Source organism: Mytilus trossulus, chromosome 2, assembly GCF_036588685.1.
Source record: "Mytilus trossulus isolate FHL-02 chromosome 2, PNRI_Mtr1.1.1.hap1, whole genome shotgun sequence".
Classification (NCBI taxonomy): Eukaryota; Metazoa; Mollusca; class Bivalvia; order Mytilida; family Mytilidae; genus Mytilus; species Mytilus trossulus.
Window position 1 is genome coordinate 91816525 of NC_086374.1, and position 25821 is coordinate 91842345.

The window sequence follows — 25821 nt, forward strand, 5'->3', positions numbered from 1 at the left end:
TAAAAATAGACAGACCGTGTTCAATGACTTTCAGGTTCATACACTGATAAAGTCATTTGAGACCCTCATTTGAGATAGTCACATATGTATGGAAGGTTATCTCTGAAAAACGTAACAATGTGAAGACATTTATTTACAATAAATACTAATAGCAATAACATTGGTGGATTTTTTACTTGAAAATATACATTGCCAAAAGTTTCATTGAAAGTCAATATGAAAATGGCGGACATTCGTCGATGTATCTGGAAACACATTTTGCTTCTTCAAGTATTTCAACATTGCATTCATTAGTTATTCTCAAAATAATCAACATTTAAGTAGCATCATTTATTGGCTAATTCATACCATCCATACCCTTTTAAACCAGAGTTCTTCCACGTTTGAGTGTCTCTTTGTCTTAGCAAACATTTTAGAAACTAACATTATGAAGTTTAACGTATGCTTACACGGCGACAAGATATTTTAATGAGCGTTTTTTATTGTGCAATTTGAAGATTAGATGTTACAAATTATTTCTACATTAATAATTTCCTATTTCACACACTTACTTGTAAATTTTCTGCAATTGGAATGAAGTGGGAAACACAAATTTAACTATCCGCCATTTTACTTTGTTTTCAGATAAAATTTCTATGGGTGTTCTCTATCACGTCCGCGTTATTGAGATAAATGAAGCACCTGCAGCTATCGTTGTCATTATTCAATTTTGACGTAGTAGTAGCAAGTAACCAAGATGCCAAGCCCAAGTAGAAGAAGTTCCCGATCTAGGTCCAGGAGCAGGAGCAAATCTCCAAAGAGAAGTCCAGCAAAGAAGGCCAGAAAGACACCAAAGAAACCAAGAGCAGCGGGAGGAGCCAAGAAGCCAACTACTTTATCTATGATTGTTGCTGCCATTACAGCAATGAAGAACAGGAAAGGGTCCTCAGTCCAAGCCATTAGGAAGTACATCCTGGCTAACAACAAAGGTATCAACACATCACACCTTGGATCTGCAATGAAGTTGGCTTTTGCAAAGGGATTGAAATCTGGTGTTTTAGTCAGACCCAAAACATCCGCTGGTGCTTCTGGAGCAACTGGTAGCTTCCGAGTTGGAAAAGCACCTGCTTCTCCCAAAAAGGCAAAGAAAGCAAAGTCTCCAAAGAAGAAGAGTTCCAAGAAATCAAAGAATAAATCTAACAATGCTAAGGCCAAGAAGTCACCAAAAAAGAAAGCTGCAGTTAAAAAGTCAACAAAATCAAAGGCCAAGAAGCCAAAGTCTCCAAAGAAAAAGAAGGCTGCAAAGAAACCAGCAAGAAAGTCTCCAAAGAAGAAGGCTAGAAAATCACCAAAGAAGAAGGCCGCCAAGAAGACAAAGAAATAGACCCGATTAGCAGAAGTAACTGCATAATCCAAAGGCCCTTTTCAGGGCCACCCACATATTTCAAAAAGAATCTTAGATTTTTGTATCGGTTCAAACGTAATAATCCAACCCCCTTGTTACTTTTATATTAAAGTAACTGATAATCTTTACTAAATTTCCTTTACAATAAAAAGTTTTTACTTCTAGGTTTACTATAAACAGGTGAAGGTTTCTACTTGCTGGGTTGTCTATCCAGTTTTATGAGTACCCATGGATATAAAAGCCAGCGACCCCCTGTGGTTTACCTAAAATCTCTAGATGTCTTGGAGTGGCGTAGCAAGGTTTGAATCGATGTGGATGCGAAATTGTCGCCTAGTGGGGCGAGAAAACACAAAAATTTATGCAAAAAACTTTTCGGACATTTTCCGGGAATCCCTGTATATGTATAGTCTTAGTACTCCCCTAGAATCCGATACTGGCTAGATTTTTGTTGAATTTCAAAATACCCACCAATATATTTATTTCTAACAATGTTATTGTTTTCTCGAAACTACCATCATTCAAAAATATTTCGCACCCAATCTTTTATATGTTGACATCACAAAAACAACGACACTGTATTAGGAAATTCGAAATAAATAGCAAATAATATTTTTACCAGTGGCTATTTTGCTAGAACCGGAAAATTCAGAAATATGCTATTTTGACATATCAGCCGTCAAAATAGCCGTGACATTGTTCTAGAAATTGCTATTTTATATCGGCTTTGTCAATATAGTGCCAATCATTTGTAGTTTACTGTCAGATCTTGCCTTTTTTGTCTTTTTTAATTCATGTGTGGGCCGTCATGTGTGAAGTGGTATCAAAGACATATTCATTTGCCTCTGGTGATACTAAATTTCAATGCTTATGGAGAGTGTTTCAACTGGAAACATTTTCTGCCACTTTTACCAACACTATAAAAACTTTGTGGTGCTATGTTTATGAGCTCATATATGTATATGTGTGTTATACAAAGAAATACTATGTGTAACTAAACACCAAAAATAAGTTGGAAGCTTTTGTCTTCTTTTCATGAAGCCCAAGTAACTAAAAGTTACCTTTTTTATAATTTGGACATGCACACCTCGCATGTGCTTGGGGAAATGATCCTTCTTCCACCCCTTGAAGGCTTCTTAATATTCGTGCGAGTTTGTTTTGTAGTACTGAAATATTTTTTATCTGATTTTAATTTGTCCTTCTCTTAACAACTTGATGATACGATATTAAACAACCAGGATTTAATCCACCATTTTCTACATAAGAAAATGCCTGTAACTAGTCAGGAATATGACAGTAGTTATCCATTCATAATGTGTTTGAGCTTTGGGTTTCGGCACTTGATTACGAACTTTCCGTTTGCATTTTCCTAGCAGTTCGGTATTTTTGTTATTTTACTTTTTTTAGTTTATAAAATTATTCTTTACCCGTATGAATTGTTGAAATAGATATATATTTCACCTTAATGTATCATAAGGTCCCCACTATGGTTACCTAAACTACACAAAACAAGAGGCTCTCAAGAGCCTGAATCGCTCACCTTAATTTTTTTGGTTAAATCTCTCATCAATGATTATTTTGGCTTTTCAATTTATTTAAATGTTCTTTGAATCGTCCTATTTTCTTCAAAAGCAAAAAAAAATCATTTTCTCCTATGTTCTATTTTAGCCATAGGAGCTATGTTTCTTGACATACAAGGAAATAAAATATAAAATTTATACTAGATACTCTGAAACTCATTTAGCCTAATTTTGGCTGAAATTGATACAGCAGTTTCAGAGGAGAAGATATTTTTAAGTAAGTCAACATGATGAACAAATTGTGAAAAAAGTCTTTAAAGGGCAATAACTCATTAAGGGGTCAATTGACAATTTTGGTCAAATTGACTTATTTGTAGATCTTACTTTGCTTAACATTTTTGCTATTAACAGTTTATCTGTATCTATAATAATATTCAAGATAATAACCAAAAACTGCAAAATTTCCTTAAAATCATCAATTCAGGGGCATTATAAGGGGGGGGGGGGGGGGGGATAGGACCTTTATCGGGACTCCGGGATCGGGTGTGTTTAAGCTCGGGATTTCGGGATTGACCCTTTCGGGATCCGGGAATTCTTGTTTCGAATTTCGGGACGTCGGGATTTGCTGTATTTAAATTCGGGACCTCGGGATTTCGGTTTTTTAAACCCGGGATTTCGGGATCAGGACCCCTCCTATCCCCCCTCATTATACCTGCAAAACCAGTTACCCGATTCGGCTGAAAATTTCAGGACAGGTAGACCTTGACCTAATTAATACTTTAACTTCAGTCTTATGTTCTCTAAATGCTGGAGTTTTTGAGATATAAGCCAAAAACTGCATTTTAACCTGTGTTCTATTTTTAGCCATGACGGCCATGTAATGACGAAATAGAAAATGAAACACAAACTTTATTTTATACACCCTACTAATCATTCAGTTGAAGTTTGGTTGAATTTGGTTGAGTAGTTTTAGAGGAGAAGATTTTTTAAAGTTGGCAAATATGATGGACAAATTGTGAAAAAATTGTCATTAAAGGACAATAACCCCTTTAGGGGTCAATTGACAATTTTGGTCATGTTAACTTATTTGTAGATCTTACTTTGCTGATCATTTTTGCTGTTTACAGTTTATCTTTATCTATAATAATATTCAAGATAATGACCAAAAACTGCAAAATTTCCTTAAAATTACCAATTAAGTGGCAGCAACCCAACAATGGGTTGTTTGATTCATCTGAAAATTTCACGACTGATAGATCTTGACCTTATGAACATTTTTACCAAATATAAGATTTGCTCTAAATGCTTTCGTTTTTGAGATATAAGCCAAAAACTGCATTTGACCTCTATGTTCTATTTTTAGCAATGGCGACCATGTTTGTTGATAGATCAAAACTTCGGATGCTTTTAACAAGTTCCTAAGTGAAATATACCACCAAAGAGCTTATAATAATCTTTTGTAATAAAATATATGAAAATTGAAATTAACTATAAACGGAGTGTAAAAATTTCTTTGGATGTTTTAGAGAAATTACGTGCTTTTGGTGGTCCTTCTGATTCTGTTGACAGTTTCGACTTTTCTACTCTTTACATACACTTCCACACATTCTTGTCAAACAAACGTTTTCCTATTTAATTAGATGGTCGTTTGGTTAATCTGAATGCAAATATATTTGCTGCAACTCATTTAAAGCCTTCTTCCCTGATGAGAAATGTAAATATGATAGATATATGTACTGTCGGTGTGATGAGATGATTAAAGCTGTTAATTTTCTCCTTGGTAATATTTATGTTCGTTTCCTAGGGGCACTAATTGTGCCCTTCTAATAGCAGAATTGTGTTTGTACTGTTATGAAACACAGTTTGTGACCAATTATACGGATTAAAGAAAAGAGGGACGAAAGATACCAAAGGGACAGTCAAACTCATAAATCTAAAATAAACTGACAACGCCATGGCTAAAAATGAAAGACAGACAAACAATAGTGCACATGACACAACATAGAAAACTTAGAAATTAAGCTGCTAGTTTTCTCATTTGAATTATTTCACATTTTCATTGCGGGGTCTTCTATAGCTGACCATGTGGTATGGGTTTTGCTCATTGTTGAAGGCCATGTGGTGACCAAGTTATCTAATTGGCATTCATTCTACATCTTCTTTTATTATATTTACTTCTAATTGTAATAAGTGTAACATAATGGATTTCCCTAGTCAGGGACTTTCTTTACTATAGTTTAGAATGTCATTGCCCTAGTAAAGCAGGAAGTATTGATACTTCCAAAGCACCTTATTTCCCTCTGATCTGGTTATGTTTTGCTGTATCTTTAGTTTTTACATGTGCAGTGTTACAGGTTGCATTTCTGTGAATATTGACAATGCATTTTCCCATAGGAACTCCCTTTAAAACTAAAACTGTACAACTTTTACTATAAAGTTTTGATATCCTAGAATGGAATGTTCATATGCACTATTTTTTTCAAAGGTCAAAATATAGGGCTGTGCAGCATATTTTTAACATTAATATGTCGCGAACTTTTAAGAGTTTAAACTTGCACTAAATTTCTTAACTACCCCTACCTCGACTGTAGGGTTACCACAGATTTCAATATTAACAATATTCACATTGATATTTACTGATGACATTCCAAAGTTATGTATTTATGATACGCAACCTACAGATAAGAACTGGGGACCAGTATGCAAACAAAATTGATTGTCTTTGAATATTCTTTCTCTCCAAAAGAGGTGTGGTTTAAGAAACAGCTGTACAGTCTTTTCATTGCTCCCTTGGTATCTTCTGCCTCATGTTTCTTCATTTTTATTACTGTTCTATAAGATATTAAATGATGACTTGCATTTTTACCCCCTATGTTCTTTTTAGCAATGACAGCCACACTGGTTGATTCTGCAATTTATAATATTATCAACAGGCACAATTTTACCACAAATCTTTGGATTAGATACATTAAGGATTGTTCGGACCAAGTTAAGTTGAAGTATTATTTTTGAAGTTTATGTCCCCAAGTGATGGAAACAGCTCAAATGGCCTATAAAACCCGATGATAGTGGCAAACAAAATATGACTGTATAAATGGCCTATAAAACCAGATGAGAGTGGCAAACAAAATATGACTGTATAAATGGCCTATAAAACCAGATGAGAGTGGCAAACAAAATATGACTGTATAAATGGCCTATAAAACAAGATGAGAGTGGCAAACAAAATATGACTGTATAAATGGCCTATAAAACCAGATGAGAGTGGCAAACAAAATATGACTGTATAAATGGCCTATAAAACTAGATGCGAGTGGCAAACAAAATATGACTGTATAAATGGCCTACAAGAGTGCACACACTGAAATGTCTCGCCTTCTTTTTACTTATCATTGATATTATGTTGAAAGTCCTAAATATAAAGCTTTATTACAACTGTCACATAAACCATGCAAGGCAGACATGTACAGCTAACAATTCTTCCCAACAACAAATATAGTTGACCTATTGCTTATAGTTTAACAAAAACAGACGAAAACACAAAAAACTTTACACAGAGCAATGAACCGTGAAAATGAGGTCAAGGTCTGATGAGGTCAAATAAAACCTGCGCGACTGACATATAGATCATAAAATATTTCCATACACCAAATAAAGTTGACATATTGCATATAGTAAAAGAAAAAAAGACCAAAACTCAAAAACTTAACTTTGACCATTCAACCATGAAAATGAGGTCAAGGTCAGATGACACCTGCCAGCTAAACATGTACACCTTACAATCATTTCATACACCAAATATAGTAGACCTATTGCATACAGAATAAGAAAAACAGACCAATACACAAAAACTTAACTATAACCACTGAACCATGAAAATGAGGTCAAGGTCAGATGACACCTGCAAGTTGGACATGTACACCTTACAATGCTTCCATACACCGAATATACTAGACCTACTGCTTATAGTATCTGAGATATGGACTTGACCACCAAAACTTAACCTTTGTTCACTGATCCATGAAATGAGGTCGAGGTCAAGTGAAAACTGTCTGATGGGTATGAGGACCTTGCAAGGTGTGCACATATTAAATATACTTATCCTATTACTGATAATAAGAGAGAATTTAACATTACAAAAAATCTTAACTTTTTTTTCAAGGAGTCACTGAACCATGACAATGGGGTCAAGGATGTGTCAAGTCAAGTCATGTGACTGACGGAAACTTCGTAACATGAGGCATCCACATACAAAGTATGAAGCATCCAGGTCTTCTACCTTCTAAAATATTAAGCTTTTAAGAAGTGAGCTAACACTGACGCCCCCCGCCGGATCACTATCCCTAAGTCGAGCTTTCGGACAATAAAACCAGATGAGAGTGGCGAACAAAATGAACAGATAAATATGCAAATGGACAAGATTGTTTTATACCTCTTCATAATGGGGTAACAAAAATAAATAAGAAACAGCTTCAACAATTTATTGTCAACTTAAAATAAATATTGATCAACTCTGGCTTCTTGCGATCACATTAAAATAACAATATGAAGAATCACAATACTGTAATTGTATAGAACTGTACATAGAAATGAGATATTGTAAATTCACAAAATACTGCCAGATTTTTATCGAATAGTGCAACTGAATAAGTATCACAAAAATAAAAACTCGCATTCTTTTATCTCATACTAAAACTGTATGCAGATTTTCCTTTACATATTGCAATAATAAATCTGGCATTTAAGTCCACTCTAAAATTTGCAGGAAAAAAAATGCAAGCAATATTTTCTGAATCTACAGTAGATGTGAAGCAATGAAATCAAATTATAACATATACTACACAATTCCTCAGAGCAGTTATGATAGCAAAATTTGAAGAAAATTATTTGAACAGAGCTAGGATTTTTCATTTTCTTCAATATAGCACTAACAAATTTAAGGTTATTTTTCTTCAGCTTAATCTAATTGCTGAAGACAATATTTCCCTTTCTAAAAACAATTTCTCCTAAAATGTTTTTTTTTTAAATACGTCTGAAAAGTTTTTCTTACAATTCATGATGCCAGACTTTTGTGCATGTAATTTCTGATTGGTAAATTAATTGTAAATTTAGCATAAAATCTTGGAAACCAAGCTTTTCACGATGTGTTTTTTTAAAGAGAAGTTTCCATGAATCAAAGACCTGTTTGCTTACAACATTGTTAGATTAATAATAATCTTCATTACATAAAAATAAACAATCAAAAAAAAAAAATTACATAATTATAGACATACAATGACTAATTCAAAAATATAGTTATCCTAATCATTCTTGTAATGCTTTTTTTCTACATTCATTTCAAAATAAATTTTGAAATTTCTGAGATTCATCATTTATAATTTCATTATTGTATAATTTCACCGTCAATATTGCAGAAATGACACATAATAAATTTGAAAATGTTTTATTCCAACACTCATACACACTCACACGTGATATATCAACAGAGATTTCAGAATCTACATTATGATTTTCAATTCCATGAATAAATTTTGAAAATATTTTATTCAAACACATATACACACTCAAACATCAGTAGAGATTTCAGAATCCAGATTATGAAATATTTCATTTAAACGAAGAAATAAACCCAATCATAATAATAATAGTCAAGGGGAGATAACTTTTTGAATTTTTCTTGCAAAAGTGATGAGGATCTGGTTGGAGTTTACAGAAAAGAGAAAAAGTGCAGAAAGAAATAAAAAAAATCTAGAGAAAAATAGACAAAAAAATAAAATAAAGAATAATCACCAAAATAAATATAGAATAGAGAAAAATGGTCTAAAGGGTTATAACACCCCCCCCCCACCCCCCCCCCCCCTCAGACCCACTGTCATCCCATAACAAACAAATGATGCATTAGTTGAAGATACAAAGCAAGAACCAATAGACCTCTTTGAACTGGTCAGTAAAGGATTACTTGCAGTTTAACCAGGAATGTGGTAATTTCCTGCTAAAACTGTTTTATGAGACTTGGTCCAATTGAACCCCACCCCACCCCACCCCCCAAAAAACAACCCAAAAAACATAAATAAACAAGAAACTTTTACATCACTGGATAAATTAAAGATAAGTCGACTTATTAAAGAACCAGATGCTCCGCAGGGCGCAGCTTTATACGACCGCAGAGGTTGAACCCTGAACGGTTGGGGCAAGTATGGACACAACATTCAAGCTGGATTCCGCTCTAAATTTGGATTGTGATTAAATAGTTGACACAGCATAGGTTTTTGACACAGAATGAATGTATTCTAATGAACTTAAAATTTTAGTTTTCTCTTAGAGCAATTCACTATGCTGTTGATTATTAATCTTCTCAAAAAAATGTTTGAAGAAATTTTCTTTTTATTTATGAAATTTCAAATGAGAAAAATTGAACCCAATTTTTTTAATCACATCCCCCTTTCCCTTATTCCAAAACTAATCTCAATTAAAATTTCTAATGGAGTTTGCAACAATAACTACTCATTTAAATACATCATAATATATTAAGATGTAAAAAAAACTGCTTGTTATCACTGAATGGTAAAGATTATTTTAATTTATCAGTTGGTAGTAAAAAGTGAATATACATTGTATATTGTATATAACAAAGATTTAAGTTGATTCTGGACAAAGAAAGATAACTCCAATTAAAAAATATTCTTGCTATTGCACAATATTGTGAAATTAGATATTTCTTGTTGATTCTGGACAAAGAAAGATAACTCCAATTAAAAAAAATCTTGCTATTGCACAATATTGTGAAATTAAATATTTCTTGCAAACTATTCTGGACAAAGAAAGATAACTCTAATTAAAAAAAAATTTGCTATTTCACAATATTGTGCAATTAAATATTTCTTGCCATTGGGCAATACTGTGCAATTGAAAAGACTTGCTATTGCACAATACTTAATATAATAATTTTAGATCCTGATTTGGACCAACTTGAAAACTGGGCCCATAATCAAAAATCTAAGAACAGGTTTGGATTCAGCATATCAAAGAACCCCAAGATTTCAATTTTTGTTAAAATCAAACTAAGTTTCATTTTGGACCCTTTGGACTTTAATGTAGACCAATTTGAAAACAGGACCAAAAATGAAGAATCTACATACACAGTTAGATTTGGCATATCAAAGAACCCCATATATTCAATTTTTGATGAAATCAAACAAAGTTTAATTTTGGACCCCGATTTGGACCAACTTGAAAACGGGGCCAATAATCAAGAATCTAAGTACATTTTTAGATTCAGCATATCAAAGAACCCAACCGATTCATTTTTTGTCAAAATCAAACTAAGTTTAATTTTGGACCCTTTGGACCTAAATGTAAACCAATTTGAAAACGGGACCAAAAGTTAAGAATTTAAATAGACAGTTAGATTCAGCATATCAAAGAACCCCAATTATTCAATTTTGATGAAATCAAACAAAGTTTAATTTTGGACCCTTTGGGCCCCTTATTTCTAAACTGTTGGGACCAAATCTCCCAAAATCAATACCAACCTTCCTTTTATGGTCATAAACCTTGTATTAAAATTTCATAGATTTCTATTTACTTATACTAACGTTATGGTGCAAAAACCAAGAAAAATGCTTATTTGGGCCCTTTTTTGGCCCCTAATTCCTAAACTGTTGAAACCAAAACTCCCAAAATCAATCCCAACCTTTCTTTTGTGGTCATAAACCTTGTGTCAAAATTTCATAGATTTCTATTAGCTTAAACTAAAGTTATAGTGCGAAAACCAAGAAAATGCTTATTTGGGCCCTTTTTGGCCCCTTATTCCTAAAATGTTGGGACCAAAACTCCCAAAATCAATACCAACCTTCCTTTTGTGGTCATAAACCTTGTGTTAAAATTTCATAGATTTCTATTCACTTTTACTAAAGTTAGAGTGCGAAAACTAAAAGTATTCGGACGACGACGACGACGACGACGACGACGACGACGCCAGTATGATAGCAATATACGACGAAAATTTTTTCAAAATTTGCGGTCGTATAAAAATATAATAAGAACATTTAACTTTTCATGAAGTTTGGCATTGATTTTTTTAAAGCCAAAATAACCAAGACAAGGAAGAACAACAGAAACAAATATATATTTAAATAAAAAACATTGAGGGTGAATGTACAAGAGACAACAAAAATCAAAATTAGAAGATTTATCTAACTTTAACAGGCCTAAACTCATGTACAATGTAATGCAGAGAAATATTTAGGATATTCATTCCCATTGCATGTATGCATCATTGTCAATTCCCCGCATTTAACAATAACCCTTGGATACAACCATCATACATATTCATTAACTGATGTGGATAAAATTAATTGTATGCCCATTTGTTTATATTGATATACACTGTAGTGTTAAAGGGGCACTAGCTGTCAAATTCATGGTCACAGATTTGACTCAAATTCTCATATTTGATTTATAACAATGTAAAACATTTATCCTAACTACCAAAAGTCCAAAAGAAACAGTTTACAGAGTATGGGGTAGAGAATATGTAGGTTCGTTTCGTGTGAATTTTAGTCCAGACGCCATCTAATTAACTATTGATTTGACCTCAAATGACCATATAAGCGATGTAAACATAATAAAGATATGAATAGATTAAACCAACACGTGCAATAAGATTTTTATAGGTCTGTTTGATTTTATTTTCTAGATTAAACATATATGTTTCTCATTGTTTTTAACCGTATAAGAATGGTTTTATATGGATCGAATAAGTAATCAAATTATTTACCGTAGTTTCACTTTCATTGTTGACATTCTTTTTTTCTTTTAAATAACCAGTACACGTACAATGCATGGGCTGTCAATCTCTAGCTAGGGGTTAAACTGAAGTTCACATGAATACGGATTTAATGAGGTCGACTGATTCACTTGCAAGTGAATTAGCAAATATCAATGTTTCTTCGCTTAATTTGATAACATTGAACTATTTTGGCTGCTAAAAGCGAATTATTATTTCACTATTTCACTTTCATTATTGATTTAACAAAAAAAATCTTACTTTAGATTTTTTATATATCTCGTAGCTAGTACCCCTTTAACAATTCAATAAATAAATGCATATTGATAGCACATTAAAGTTTATAATATATAATTAATGACCCAAGATTGTGTTATTACTTTAAATTTACCAGTAGGCATAATTTTGTTTGTTAAAATATATTATCAGTTATCAAAATTTAATTTAATGCCTATAGTCCACCTTATACAATCATTTGTAGACTTTTAACAGTTATTTTGATATAAACAAATGAAACAGGACTTTATTTACAAACAGGGCTTTATTTAAAGCAGACATAAATAAATAAAATAAATTATATTTCAAGCTTGATACATACATATAATACATGTTAAGAAATAAATGATCATAATAACAAAAGGAAACTTAAACACAGTACATTTCTGAACAGGCAACTGAGAAGTTTTTTGTAGAATAACTTACTGTTGCATTTCTGTACAGGCTAAAAAGTCTGTAGCATAACAGATAATTGCATTTTTGAACAATCAATTAGCAAGTCTTTGTAGCAATAGAGATTGTAGACGAAATAAAATTGAAATGAATGTATCTTAAGAACACTATAATCTTTTGGCAGAATCAAGAATCTATTGTCTTATATTGCACATTTATACTAGGCTATCCAGATTCACAAACACCTTTGATTGAATACAGACTAGGTACTGTTCAAACATAATAGAAAAAAAGTCATTAACTCAGTTTTCACGCCTAGTGGCAGCCCTGGCAGCCTAGGCTGGTAAAATTGCTCTTGGGCTTGTAAAAATCAGACCTACAGGCCAACAAAATCTAACTTAAATTTTTCAAAAATTGAGCTGTGGGCCTGTAGATTTAGCAGTTCAGCGTGAAGACATTATTAACACAAGAAGAACTACTACTAACACATTATTGTTCATGAGATACCAATTCTTTGTGGATTTAATTGTTAAGGCGAAACATTGATTTGAATGTTCCACATAGTAAAGCTTCTATAAGCTCTTGCGAGACTTAAGCCAAGCCAAAAATACATATTTTATAAAAAGATTAGCACTTGACGTGTACATGTTCTTCAATTATACAGTTGTAAGTAGGTTTAGAGTCAAACATAGAACTCAAACTTTACAACAACACTAGTGTCGACATTGAACCCTTTAACATTCATTGATAACTGTCAAATACATGAGGGTCTGGATGGCGGTTCTTCAATTCTGTATTCCTTAGTTTTTTAAAACTAATTTTTCTCTATTCTTTACAATTTTTGTCCATCATTCTCTATTGTTTACATTTAAGGACCCCATTATTCGCTTGTCTTTATTTTTTTAGCACCTTTTTCTCTATTCTTTCTATCTTTTGCCCTTTATGTTGCAATAGTTGGCCCCTGATTCTGTTTTCTATCCCACCCAGCCCCTCACACATGCAGTTGTGATCACTGCAATATGTTTATGATTAGGCACCACCCAGACCCTCACACTTGCAGTTGTGATCACTGCAATCATGTTTATGATTAAGCATTTGATAATATAACTCAGAATACTATAGATCCTCAAATTGCTAAATGCTCCCACAAAAAAGTCCACATTCAACATTTTCAAACAATAAACACAAAATAATATTACAAAACCAGTAAATTCTTAATTAAATTTCACCGGTTTACCAATATATTTTTCACATCGAAAATACAAAAATATGGAAAAATACAGTCAACCCGCATTAAAAGGACATTAATTTAAATACAATCGAAACAAATTTGTCAAAGACACACAGTATTTGGGACATCATGTGACTAATAATGCACTTAGTAGACATGTATTCAGTAAAGAGCAATGGATTGTAAACATCTCCATGGTGTGTATAATATATGGGTATTTAGGAAATAATCCTTATTGAAATGTTTCTGTAATTTTGTAGAGAAAATATGGCTACTAGGAAAAGAAAAATTAAATATGTAGAGTAAGCTGAAAACTATTGGGATTCAGTATAAAACAGGCATTTATTTTCAGTTGAAAGTGGGACCTAGACTCTACTGAATGCTAGAAAATTTTATGAACCTACCCTATTGAGTGAATGGATGGATATGCTTTTATGTTTTAATGAGTTGATCAATTAACATGTAAACATAATTTTCAAACCAATTAAGAAAAAAGAATCTTTCCTTGATTTCACTTTAAAAAAATTGTCTTTAAATATAATTTTACACACAAAGTAAAATTAACCTTTGAAAAAAAATATACAAACAATGAAAAGGGTATTGCAAATTTCAGAGAATCCAAGAAGTCGCAATTCAATATGTTACATTTAAAAATTCCTAATATGATAGCTAAAAAAAAAGTAACCAAAAAAAAAAGTAATGGCAAAAGAAACAGGTATCAAATGAAAATGTTTTCTCTATCTCAGATACTCAGAATCATACTGTCATATGAGAAAAAAAATCCCACTAGCCAGTTTTAATAATGATAAAAGATAAATATAACTATGTTTTTGTGGTAGGGGGGGGACTGTTCACAATATTTGTGGTCAAACATCAGATTTCTTAATGAAAAGATAAAAAGCTTTTATAAAAGACTTTGTTTCACTTGATGTAAGATGTGACATACTTAGTCATTATAAAGTGGGTTGACTGTATTCAATCTATAATCTCACACATACAATTAAGATATTATTACAAAAATAAGTCTAAGCACCAGAAATAAAAGTAAAACAGGAGAATACATAAACCGATAATGCAAATAAAAATCAGATGCATCACTCCTCAATTAGACATCTAGAAAGCTAGATGATTCATTTAATGTGGTACCTAACAACACTACTAACTCTGTAAAATCAGTTTAACGTTTTAATTATGTTGTGTTGTTAAGGGAATATTAAGCTTCTCAATGATCAAAATTAGATTTGTCAAACTGCTATATAACCAGTGTAATTTTTCTGACAAAACAGTTGGTTCAAAATTTTTGAAACTTTTATATTTTTGTTAAAGGGTCAAAGTAAATACTTAGTCAAAATTTATGAAAAATAAACGAGCCAAATTAATTTTAGTGAAAGTGTTGGGTACCACCTTAATAGAATTCAACCTGTAAATTTTACTTCTTTTAATAGCATTCCTTTGCACATGCTGACAATAAAAAATCAGTATTATCATTATATATACCTATGCAATTCCTCACAAACATATTCTACACTTAAAACATGTTCAATCAGGTGTGTGATGTTACAGTTAAAAGTGTACATAATTTGGATTTATAGAGGCAGAATTTTATTTTTTAATTCTTTTTTATTTCTGATCATGAACCTGTTGATATTTTTTAATTTAAATTTGCTGTAATAAAACTTAAGAAATCATTTGAAATTAAGGACAACATATATCTATTAGCTGTGTAACTGTAGCTTTCATGTCCTTATGATATTTTTTACAATTTGCTGACCATTCATTGATTCTCCTTTAGGCACCATAGTAAACACTAAGGACCTAAGAGGTACTATTCCTAAGCTACATATCTATTTGCATTGTTCCGATTCCTTGTCTGAGTTTGGTCGTTCTTTAGGTCTGCAAGTTAAAATCAGCTTGACAAAATTTGATACTGTAAATTCAGAAATTATTGCGTGCATTTATTATTGCGATTTTGTCAATTTAGACTTAAATGCGAATTTAATTTTTACGATTTTGAGAAAAATCATGTTAAATTCATATAAAATATTTCAAAATGCGAGTTTAAATTATTGCGTTTACAAGTCAGTCGAATTTTTCGCAATAATAAAAACCTGGCCACAGACCACAATTAATTTCTCTATTAGTTCTTTATAACTTTTTGTCTCATTGAAAAAATGGCACTTGATATTTTTGTCAAATGTTTTGTGTATGTAATGTATAGTACTAGTCCAAAAACATATCCAAAATTCAGAAAGATTGCTCTGATGTAACTTACAAATTTAGCCAGTACACATCCATACCCCTATGGACAAGTCAAGAGATGTTCCGAAAAATGTAAATATTACATTTTTGCACTTGACCTAATCACTCTTTCCATATTAAAATCAGTTAAAATACCTTCAACAAAAAGTTATTTTACCTCTCTTCTTTCATTTCCACCCCATAAAAACTAACAAATGAATAAAAAAGGCAAAGAAAAAAAATTAAGAAAAAATACACTAAATTAAGGGGAACTATATTCGTGAACAATGAAAAGCGGGGTCATTAATTGTGGTCTTGGGCCACCTCGCATTAATTTCTGAATTTACAGTATTTGATTTTCATTTTATTGGCCTCAACCATTACTGAAGAGATATTGATTCTCAAGATGCACAAAATTGAGACTTAAATATTATTTCACATGTACAAATTTTCAGTTTTATTCCCAAATCATAACTAAAGTTGTTTTTCTTTCAAAATTGAGAGAGATAAACAAAGTTTGAACAGAAACTGACAATATAAAAGAGATAAAACATATTATTTTCTTGCATCAATAGCACTTGCACATACAGAACTATTTATCAAAGAAATAGCTATGTAAATTACACTTTGAAATTCTATCACAGACACATTAAACAAGTTTGATTGACACATGCTACATACAACAAATCTTATTGCACAAAAATTAAAAAATACATCCTAACCCAGTTGGACTACCAAGTTTCAATAACTTTTAAAACATTTCAATGGTGTTCAATTTTTCTTGCTATTTTATTAAAAAAATTATCCATTATTTAAATTAAATAAGCGACTTGTTTTCAACTTTTAATTGCAAAACAATTCTGGCATGCAATCCCAAGAATGGTCACTCTTAAAATCTTTAAAACAGATAAGAGGAAACATTAATTGTATACAATGCAAAGAAATAAAAGCTAATTATGTCCATTCACTTCCTTGAAAGACACTGATCTGTATGTCAGGTCAGTACTACCTGTACGAGTGTGAGAACTTCTTCCTTGTTTCCCTGTCTTTAACATTGAATCTTTATGGGAGTTTGGTGCTGATCCTTTGGGAAAGGTAAACTTCTTTTTAAAGGGAGAAACAATGAATATGTCACCTCTGTTAACACTTTCCTCAGAGAGTGATATAAAATCGTCATAATGCGTGTCTGAACCATTAAACGACCCCGATCTGAGTCCACGTGCACAAACATTGGATGTTTTGGTAGGATTACATATAGTTCCTGTCTTGATTGTCTTCTTTGGGATACAACCGTTTGTTTTGGCGTGACCGTTGTACAAATCTTTTTTATCATGGCCTGTATGAGAACTTAAAGACACTTTTTGGTCAGGTCCTTTTGGTTTTAGCTGTTCTTGCTTGTCACTGGCAAAATAGCTCCATAGTCCAGCACTACTTGAAGATCGATTCAGGGATTTCGTTTTTGTTTGTTCACCTTCTTCTGGGGAAGATTCTCTTGAACTGGTACCAAAGAGAAGACCAGCACTATTGATACCAGTTTTGTTATGAGAGACTTTCATTTCACCTGTCAAAGATGTTGATGAACCATTTATCTTTTGTTTCTTTCTCTTTCTTTTCTTTGCCTAAATTAAAAAAAACCTTTTAACTCAATAATAATGCAGATATACAATGAAATAACAATTTATTGTTTAAATATTCAAGGAATTAAAATATTGAAAATATATAGTTGCTTACTTCTGCCTCATTTGGCCGTTACTCTTGAAGAGTTGTCTCATTGGCAATCATACCACATCATCTAATTTTTATATGAAAATATTTTTGAAATTTCATGTTGTTTTAATTCAAACATGTGAAAGAAGTGGTGATGCCCCTAACACATGAATGATGTTTACATAAACCAAAGTGTTTGATGGAAATGCAACAAACACGTAAGTTTTTTACTGTATAGTGCATGTGAATTGACACATATGACAGACATTAGATTTTAATATGTTGAATACTATAAAAATAAAAGGAATTGAATGCAAGTTTGTGTAGTGCAATGTTGTTATCCAATTTTCAAAGAGCCCTGGATTGAAATATTTCATTGAGAAAAATAATTTCTTTAGTAAAGTTCGTTATAAATGTATTTTTTTTTATCATATAGTATACTGAATTATGAAACCTATAACCTCTTGGATAAATACCTGTACCCCTTCTAGTTTACTACTGATGGGTACAATCTTATCCTAGGTGTTAGTCTTGACATGTCAGTAAAATTTTAAATGTCATAGTACATGTAACTTTAAATAAGGAATTCATATGAATAATAATTATTGAAGGGTTGCTCATTCTGTACCACAACAAACAGTAGCTCAGAAGTAATCTTATTATTCATTTCACAGGAAACAAATTGTAATGTCCTATTTTTTCACAGAAAAATACAAACAATAATGATCAGATTATGGAACTGAATGACAATGGATTGTATGGTACTATCATGGTTACTACGAAAATAAGATGTTTGTGTAAAAAATGATTGAAAGGTAAAACTACCAGGGATTTTGCTTCTGCATGTGTAACTAGAGGCTCTAAAGAGTCTGTGTCACTCACCTTAACTTCAACAATGACCACTATTACATATAAATCACCATTAAAGAAGGATAACTCTATTAAGAATTTTAAAATTACTATTTCAGTCATGTTGACATATTTTTAGAAATTTTCCTGCTAATGATTTTTCTATAAAAGTTCCAATTCATCTATAAATAATAAGCAAAATTGCAAAAAATAAAGTGAAAATAATCATCATGATCATTAAAGGACAATAACTTTAATTACCAATTGACTGAAAATTTCAGCAGTGATGGCTTATTTGTAGATCTTGTAATGCTGATCATTTCTGCTTTTTAAAGTTTCTATCTACATGATCTATCTATCACAGATTTTAAGATAAATGGCAACAATGCAAACAATTGTCATCTTCGATAAGGTGTTGACTGATGATTTAGGTCATGTTTACTTAAGGGGGCTCGCGGGTCTAAATCAAATTTTTTATTTAATATAGGATTTCTCTATATTTTTCTATAAATTAACTTTATCTTATACCTAATGGAAAAATGAAATAAAAAAATGGGGTCACCGTGCATTTACGCTCACAATCTGCTTTCGGAAAAAGCATACATTTTTGTAAATGTCCTTTTTTTCTGTTGAACTAATAGGAGAAATATTGGTAATATCGAAACAAAAAAAGAACTAAATTACAGAAATTGGTTAAATTTCACAATAATTCAGTTTATGAACAGCCTATTCGAAAACAACAATAAAAAATATAGGTCACGGATGAGTTGAAAAAGACATTTCATTTTTAGAGCAAAAAAATTGCATTTTTGCACCAAAGGGAGATAATTTGGTGCCTTTTCAATGATATCTAAATGTTAAAAGTCACCTGGGGCCAACATGTATTGATTTTTTTGAAAAATTCTTGTACCATAAGATAAAGTAACAACTACTAAAGGTAAATAATAAAATTTGTAAAGAAAAATGAATGTTTGATTTTTTTCTTAAAATCATATACCCGCGAGCCTCCTTAACTATTTGTAGACCTTGTCTTTATGGTCTTGTTGAACTTTTTTGCAATGTAAACTTTCTATTATATATTTTTTTAGATAACTGGAAAAAAATACAAAAAATGATGTAACTGTCTGTAAAGGGCAATAAATCTTCTAGGAAGTCCTCCCACAATTCTAATGTCAACGTTTCTATCTACAGAGATTTTCAAGATAACAGACAAAAATTACATTCTGTCCCTATGTTCTTTTATATTTAACCTTGTTGTATGATCTTTGTAAAAGTTAATGGACGACAACAACAGACAATGAACATCAAGTGATGGCAAAAGCTGAAAAATGCCAGGATAAACATACATACCATCCCAACTTTCACACTGACGGGATGTTATTATATCCTAGAGTATATAGTCTTGAAATGTCAGTGAAATTTATAATGTTGAAGTTTATATGTAAGAAATAAATATTCTGTTTTAATTCTAATAAGTTATAATTTTATTTTCAATCCCATATTAGAAAGAATCTTTAAGTAAAAAAGAGCTTTGCAGAACATTTGGGAGCTTGTTCAATCAAAAAATATGTGTGGATAATTGATTATGAATTAAAAATATTTAAAAAATATTTCTAATTCATTTTTTCGAGACGCTAATGTTTAAGAGTATTGGCAGGTCCTGAATAACCTGGTAAATAGAATAAAACCACTAATTCATAGCACCATTGCTTCTATATTAAACTCTGTAATTTCCAGCATTATTGGCTACTAAGTTTAAATATTGTGACATTCGTTTCATGACAAAACTATACCTTATCCTGACATGTGCTGAAAAATCAACATACTTTAAGTTGCATATTAGTGTGTATGGGTTCTAGTAGTTTGGTAGTACAAAATAGGGTCTTTTAATCTGAGCAAATGTGCACTCCTACTATAACTACCTATATTTCTTTTTTTAATTTTAAAGAAACTTTTAACAAAGGTTCTACATGGATTCTTTGTCCTTAAGCTTTCATTTGGGACCAAAACTACCCAAATATTTTACTTATTGAGAAAGTGATAGCTATGAATATGTACATAGCAACTATTTTGTTTGAATTGTGTTCTTCTTTCTCAACAGGCCCAAATTAGTGGTTTTATGACAAAATATTATTTCTTGGATATGCTTTGGTTTTTTTTTTTGTTTTTTTTTTTTTGGGGGGGGGGGGTCTTAATTATTAATTAAGATAATAGCTCTATCAACTATGACTAATATACTTCATATTAATCATGATATCCCAGTTATCTGTAGATGAGTATAACACAGGAAAATCTCTGCTAAATTTATATTGCTGTGACATAATTTTCTAGATGTATTATCCTGCAAAAATATTCTATATTTCCTACTATAAGTCTGTTCATTTGATGTTTACCAATGAAATATAGGACTTAAAAAAATATGTACTGGACTTTATTGTATGTATCTTATATTCAATTTTACTTACATGCAGATGGTGCACTGAGGTCCCACCGGGATCTATATCTGATGAATAATTCCCAGAATTCACTGGAAAATAACATAATGTTACATCAAAAATACTGACAAGAAAATTGAAGGGAGCTCACATCAATAGATATAAACAATTTACAAAAAAAACATGCAAATTGGTAAAAGCAGTTTTGAGTTAATGTCCAACGGGCAGACGGACAAAGGTATATCATCATACAACCAGTAAACAGGTGTATAAAAGCATGATAAAGGGATATCAAAATAATTCTATAACATAATTAACATGAATTCTACCTCCTACTGTCTCCAATTCATAATGTTTATTTACAGTCAGTGGTACAACTTGTACAAGTTATTTTTAATTACTTGAAGAAGTAATATTAATATACTTATATAAGTAAATTTATAGGATACTTATACAAGTTAATTTTATTTACTTGTAGAGGTAAAAAAAAAATTGCTAAGCTATGTCCCTTAGACATTCAGATTTTTTTTCTTGTAGAAGTAAAAAGTCATCCTATCTTCTTTTATTGAATTCTTATGATTTCTTTGCTCTTATAGAATTTTAAATTATCTGCCCTTTACAGATGTCTTTACTAATAATTTAAGTAAAATTTCATGGACAATGAAAATCCCATTTGTCTGTTATCTTCAGAACACTACTTATTAACATGCCCCCAAGGAGCAATTTTTGAAGGCCTTGCGCAAAAACTTAAGATCTTTGCACAATCAGTTTCTTTGTTGAATTAATGAGATGAAACATTGAACTCTAATAAAAAAATCAAAATACAATCAACAAACAAAAAACTATATCTTCACTTTTTATGGTCCTCTTACATAATGTAGATTCACTGTTGTATTTTTGTATGGCAGGTCCTATAGAATCCACTTTATCATGGTCACATCCAGAGAAAGAGTTTCTTCTACGGATATGTTTAAGATTAGACGTGGTTCCCATCTCTTGGATTTCCCGTGGAACTTTAGTGGATTTCTTCTTCATCAGAATCAAAACGATGACACACAATACGATCACCGTCACAATGTATCTAAATTCTCTGTCCTGTACCTACAGAAAAAATAATTCAATTATATCAGATTGTTTACAGGTGAATGTCTAGATATTTTTATAACAATATAGATGGAATATTTGATTTAACTTCTAATATAAAAAAGAAGATGTGGTATGATTGCCAATGAGACAACTATCCACAAAAGACCAAAATGACACAAACATTAACAACTATAGGTCACTGTACGGCCTTCAACAATGAGCAAAGCCCATACCACATAGTCAGCTTTTAAAGGCCCTGATAAGACAATGTAAAACAATTCAAAAGAGAAAACTATTGGCCTTATTTATGTAAAAAAATTAACGAAAAACATATATCTCTGTTACTGTATTTAGAAAATATAGCATGCACATTTCAAAGCAAATTATTTTCAGTAGGGATAAAAATGTGAGATTAATCATTGTGATTTCAGATAAATCTTACTACTTATATATATGTATCAGATATCAGAGCACATGGTTTTTCACTGAGTTGCAATAATAACCTGTAATAATTTCTGAATTCATTTTTAAACAGCAAAATTTTTGTAAGGGAAGTTTACAAGTTGTTAAAGATGATGCTGGTCATTAGGCAAGCATTTAAAAAAAATCAAGTAATACTGGTTCATATTTGGCTAGAATACAATATTTTAAAGGTGAAATCAGGGTTGAGTTCAATACTGTAGCTGCTTTCAATATTTTTAAAGTAGCAACTAGGCTATAGCTACACGTTCAATATTTGAAATCTATGAGGCATTATGCAGCCGCTAAAATATTGAAAGCAGCCCAGAAAACTTATGTATCAAATATGGAAGTTATTTTTATACTTAAGCATTTTTGTTGTTGTATGTTATAAGAATTGAAAGTATATTGTAGTGTAAAATAATTTCCATAACACTTATTCAAACTTTTGTAATCCATAAAGTATTGTTATCTGTTATCTGTTCATTTCTGTTATTTTAACAGCAATTGATTGCAATATAGTTATGAAAGAAAAACATTGTGTTGAGTGTAATATATAAAATTTACTAGAAATTTTTCAGGAAAAATCTAACCTGTTGATTAAGGTTCTCTATATTTTCTGTAAAACGAATGACAAGCTCTGTTAAATTCTGTACTGTTGTTTCTAAAACATCAATTTTCTGCTTCTGAATAAGACTCTGTAATAAAAAAAATATAATAAAAGTAATGTTCTTATCTTTTTAAACAGTTCAACGTGTAACTCTTCAGTAATAGCATAAAAAAACAGCAACAAGAATATTTCAATATTTCAGTTTATTTTTCAGTAGAAAATAGTTTGTCACAAGTTTTCAACACCCATTGCATCTTCCCAAGCTTCTCTATATTCATCATGTACATGTAATGTATATACAAATCAAAAAAGTTTTTTTACACCAAAATATGCAAATTTATTTCTTAAGTGAATGACAACAATTTGCATGTTTTTTTTATGTAATAGCATCCAAAATCTACTGTTAACTGGAAATTTAATTTATTGAAATATATATTCTTAATATAAATTTGTTAACGTAACTATGAAATTTTGAGATTATATTTGGTTGAGAATTTTAATTACATTTTCAGGATTTATCTCCAATGGATAAAATTATAATCAATGTTTACATTGCAGAAAATATTTTTTTTGATAAAAAGTAATAAAAGGTTTTAATTTTCTTTATTTCCTTAAAATTCATAATAATTTTACCCCTAAAATCTACTATTTTTCCTTATGAGAAAGTGATAAAATGTTGCATTTCTATAAAGTTCATTAATTATTTTAAGCAGTCAAATACTTATAAAAACACCTATTGTTATTTATATATAAACATCTATTGAAATATTTTTGTTTGCGTTCAAGGAAAAGGTAAAATATAAAATGTTGGCATTCGAGGAAGACACCATATAATTTACAGCTAATCTTGGAAATGTAGAAAATAATTTAAAAAATTCTATGTAAAACAAAGTTTATCAATTTATAAAACAATGACAGGAATAAATAAAACAGGAATAGGAAAGACTAGTTATTCTACAAGGATTTTCCAGATAAAAAAATCTATATTCCCTCATTCTCTTCTCATATGTACCCAATGTTTTACCTGTGGGCTATAGATCACAATTTTAGTCCGACATTTGTTACACTTCTGAAAAAAATTATCCAAAATTTCATGTTGAAGGTTTTCTTGACAAATAGTTCATAGAAAACAAGGGCTTATTAGAGATTTTTCTATGGTTAGCTACAATTTAATTCATATTTTCCCCTTATGCAGGTAAGGCAAAGTGAAAAATTTACCAATATATATATACTCATTCATAATGATTCATTGGATACCAATTTAAATGGATTTTTTGGTTCAGGCCTAGAGAACCATGAATTTAAAATTTTGAACGAATTCCACTTTTCTTTAAGGTTTTAGGCAGTCTTTAAAACAAGTTATTTAAAGAAACCCACGAAAATAAATGAATCCACAGTAAGCCTACAAACAAATCAGAAACATGATAGATGTTTTGATAAAAAATACCTTGTGTTGTCATCAATTTTTGTCTGATGGTTACTTGACTCTTTATTGAAAGGATACATTTTCCACAAAGTGTACAAAGGGTGTAATATTATAATTAATACACAAACTCTTGATCAAAGAGAAGTACAATTATGCTAATTAGTTGTTTATAAAAAACAAGTATGTGTCCCAAATACACGGATGCCCCACTTGCACTATCATTTTCTATGTTCAGTGGACCGTCAAATTCGGGTAAAAACTGTAATTTAGCATTAAAATTAGAAAGATCATATCATAGGGAACACGTGTACTAAGTTTCACGTTGATTGATATTTAACTTCATCAAAAACTTCCTTGACCAAAAACTTTTACCTGAAGTGGGACAAACAGACGTTTGTTTACCTGTATTTCAATGGCTTTTGTAACATTTTTTATCCCTCCCACTGTTTTGTTAAACACATGTTTGTTTACCTGTATTTCAATGGCTTTTGTAACATTTGTTATTTCTCCCACTGTTTTGTTAAACACATGTTGTTTGATCATGTCTTCTGTCTGCTTTTTAAACTTCTGACTCATTTCTTCCAAAAATCTGCATCAGAAATAATTTGTTTATCAACATACAATAAATCTACATAAGAAATAATTTGATTGTCAATATCCAATATACATGATATGTGTGACAAAATGCTAAAAAATTGAATGATGTGGAAAAACCTTTTTTTAGAGAATTACTCAGTACTTTTTACCTATAAATTTTAAATTAAATGTAATTTCATCAAGGAATGACTTAATATTTTTTGGTCTATTTGAAATAACATCAAAGATGTGGTGCACACTGAACAAAAGAGGGACGAAAGACACCAAAGGGACAGTCAAACTCGTAAATCTAAAACAAACTGACAACGCCATGGCTAAAAATTAAAAAGACAAACAGAAAAACAATAGTACACATGACACAACATAGAAAACTAAAGAATAAACAACACGAACCCCACCAAAAACTAGGGGTGATCTCAGGTGCTCCGGAAGGGTAAGCAGATCCTGCTCCACATGCGGCACCCGTCGTGTTGCTTATGTGATTACAAATCCCGTAAATAGGCTTATTCAGTAGGTCAAATTCAATCTGCATGCAAAATAGTTATTTCGAATAGACAGAAATTTTTTACAGTAGCGGGTTGTTTAGTGTGCACCACATTTTTTATGTTATTTGGAATAGACAGAAAAAATATTACAGTCATTTCTTAGAATTTAATTCTAAATTTCAGAGAGAATTTAATTCTAAATTCAGTTGTAAACCATGAAAAAAACCTTAAATTATGTCAATGAGCTGATTAACAAAACAATGTCAGCCAATCAGAAGACGCGTTACATTCAAAATTAAATTATCGATAGATAAATATATTTCACTTTAAGTAACAATTA

The 25821-nt window shown here is 31.1% G+C and overlaps 2 protein-coding genes across 2 annotated transcripts in view; one reads left to right on the forward strand and one right to left on the reverse strand.

The window, feature by feature from the left end:
- The first annotated feature begins 736 nt into the window (after positions 1-736).
- Positions 737-1464, forward strand: LOC134705528 (sperm-specific protein PHI-2B/PHI-3-like). Its single transcript, XM_063564246.1, has one exon. It carries the CDS (start codon positions 737-739, stop codon positions 1361-1363), a length of 627 nt encoding a protein of 208 aa, XP_063420316.1. The 3' UTR covers positions 1364-1464.
- Positions 1465-13551: 12087 nt separating this feature from the next.
- LOC134708360 (SUN domain-containing ossification factor-like) overlaps positions 13552-25821 on the reverse strand; it is a 38065-nt gene continuing 25795 nt past the window's right edge. Inside the window, exons 18-22 of the mRNA XM_063568831.1 lie at positions 24871-24988; positions 22957-23061; positions 21691-21919; positions 20849-20910; positions 13552-17446 (exon numbers count right to left, since the gene is read on the reverse strand). Of these exons, the coding sequence (XP_063424901.1) occupies positions 16778-17446; positions 20849-20910; positions 21691-21919; positions 22957-23061; positions 24871-24988 (1183 nt within the window). The 3' untranslated portion in view covers positions 13552-16777. The remainder of the gene's footprint in view (positions 17447-20848; positions 20911-21690; positions 21920-22956; positions 23062-24870; positions 24989-25821) is intronic.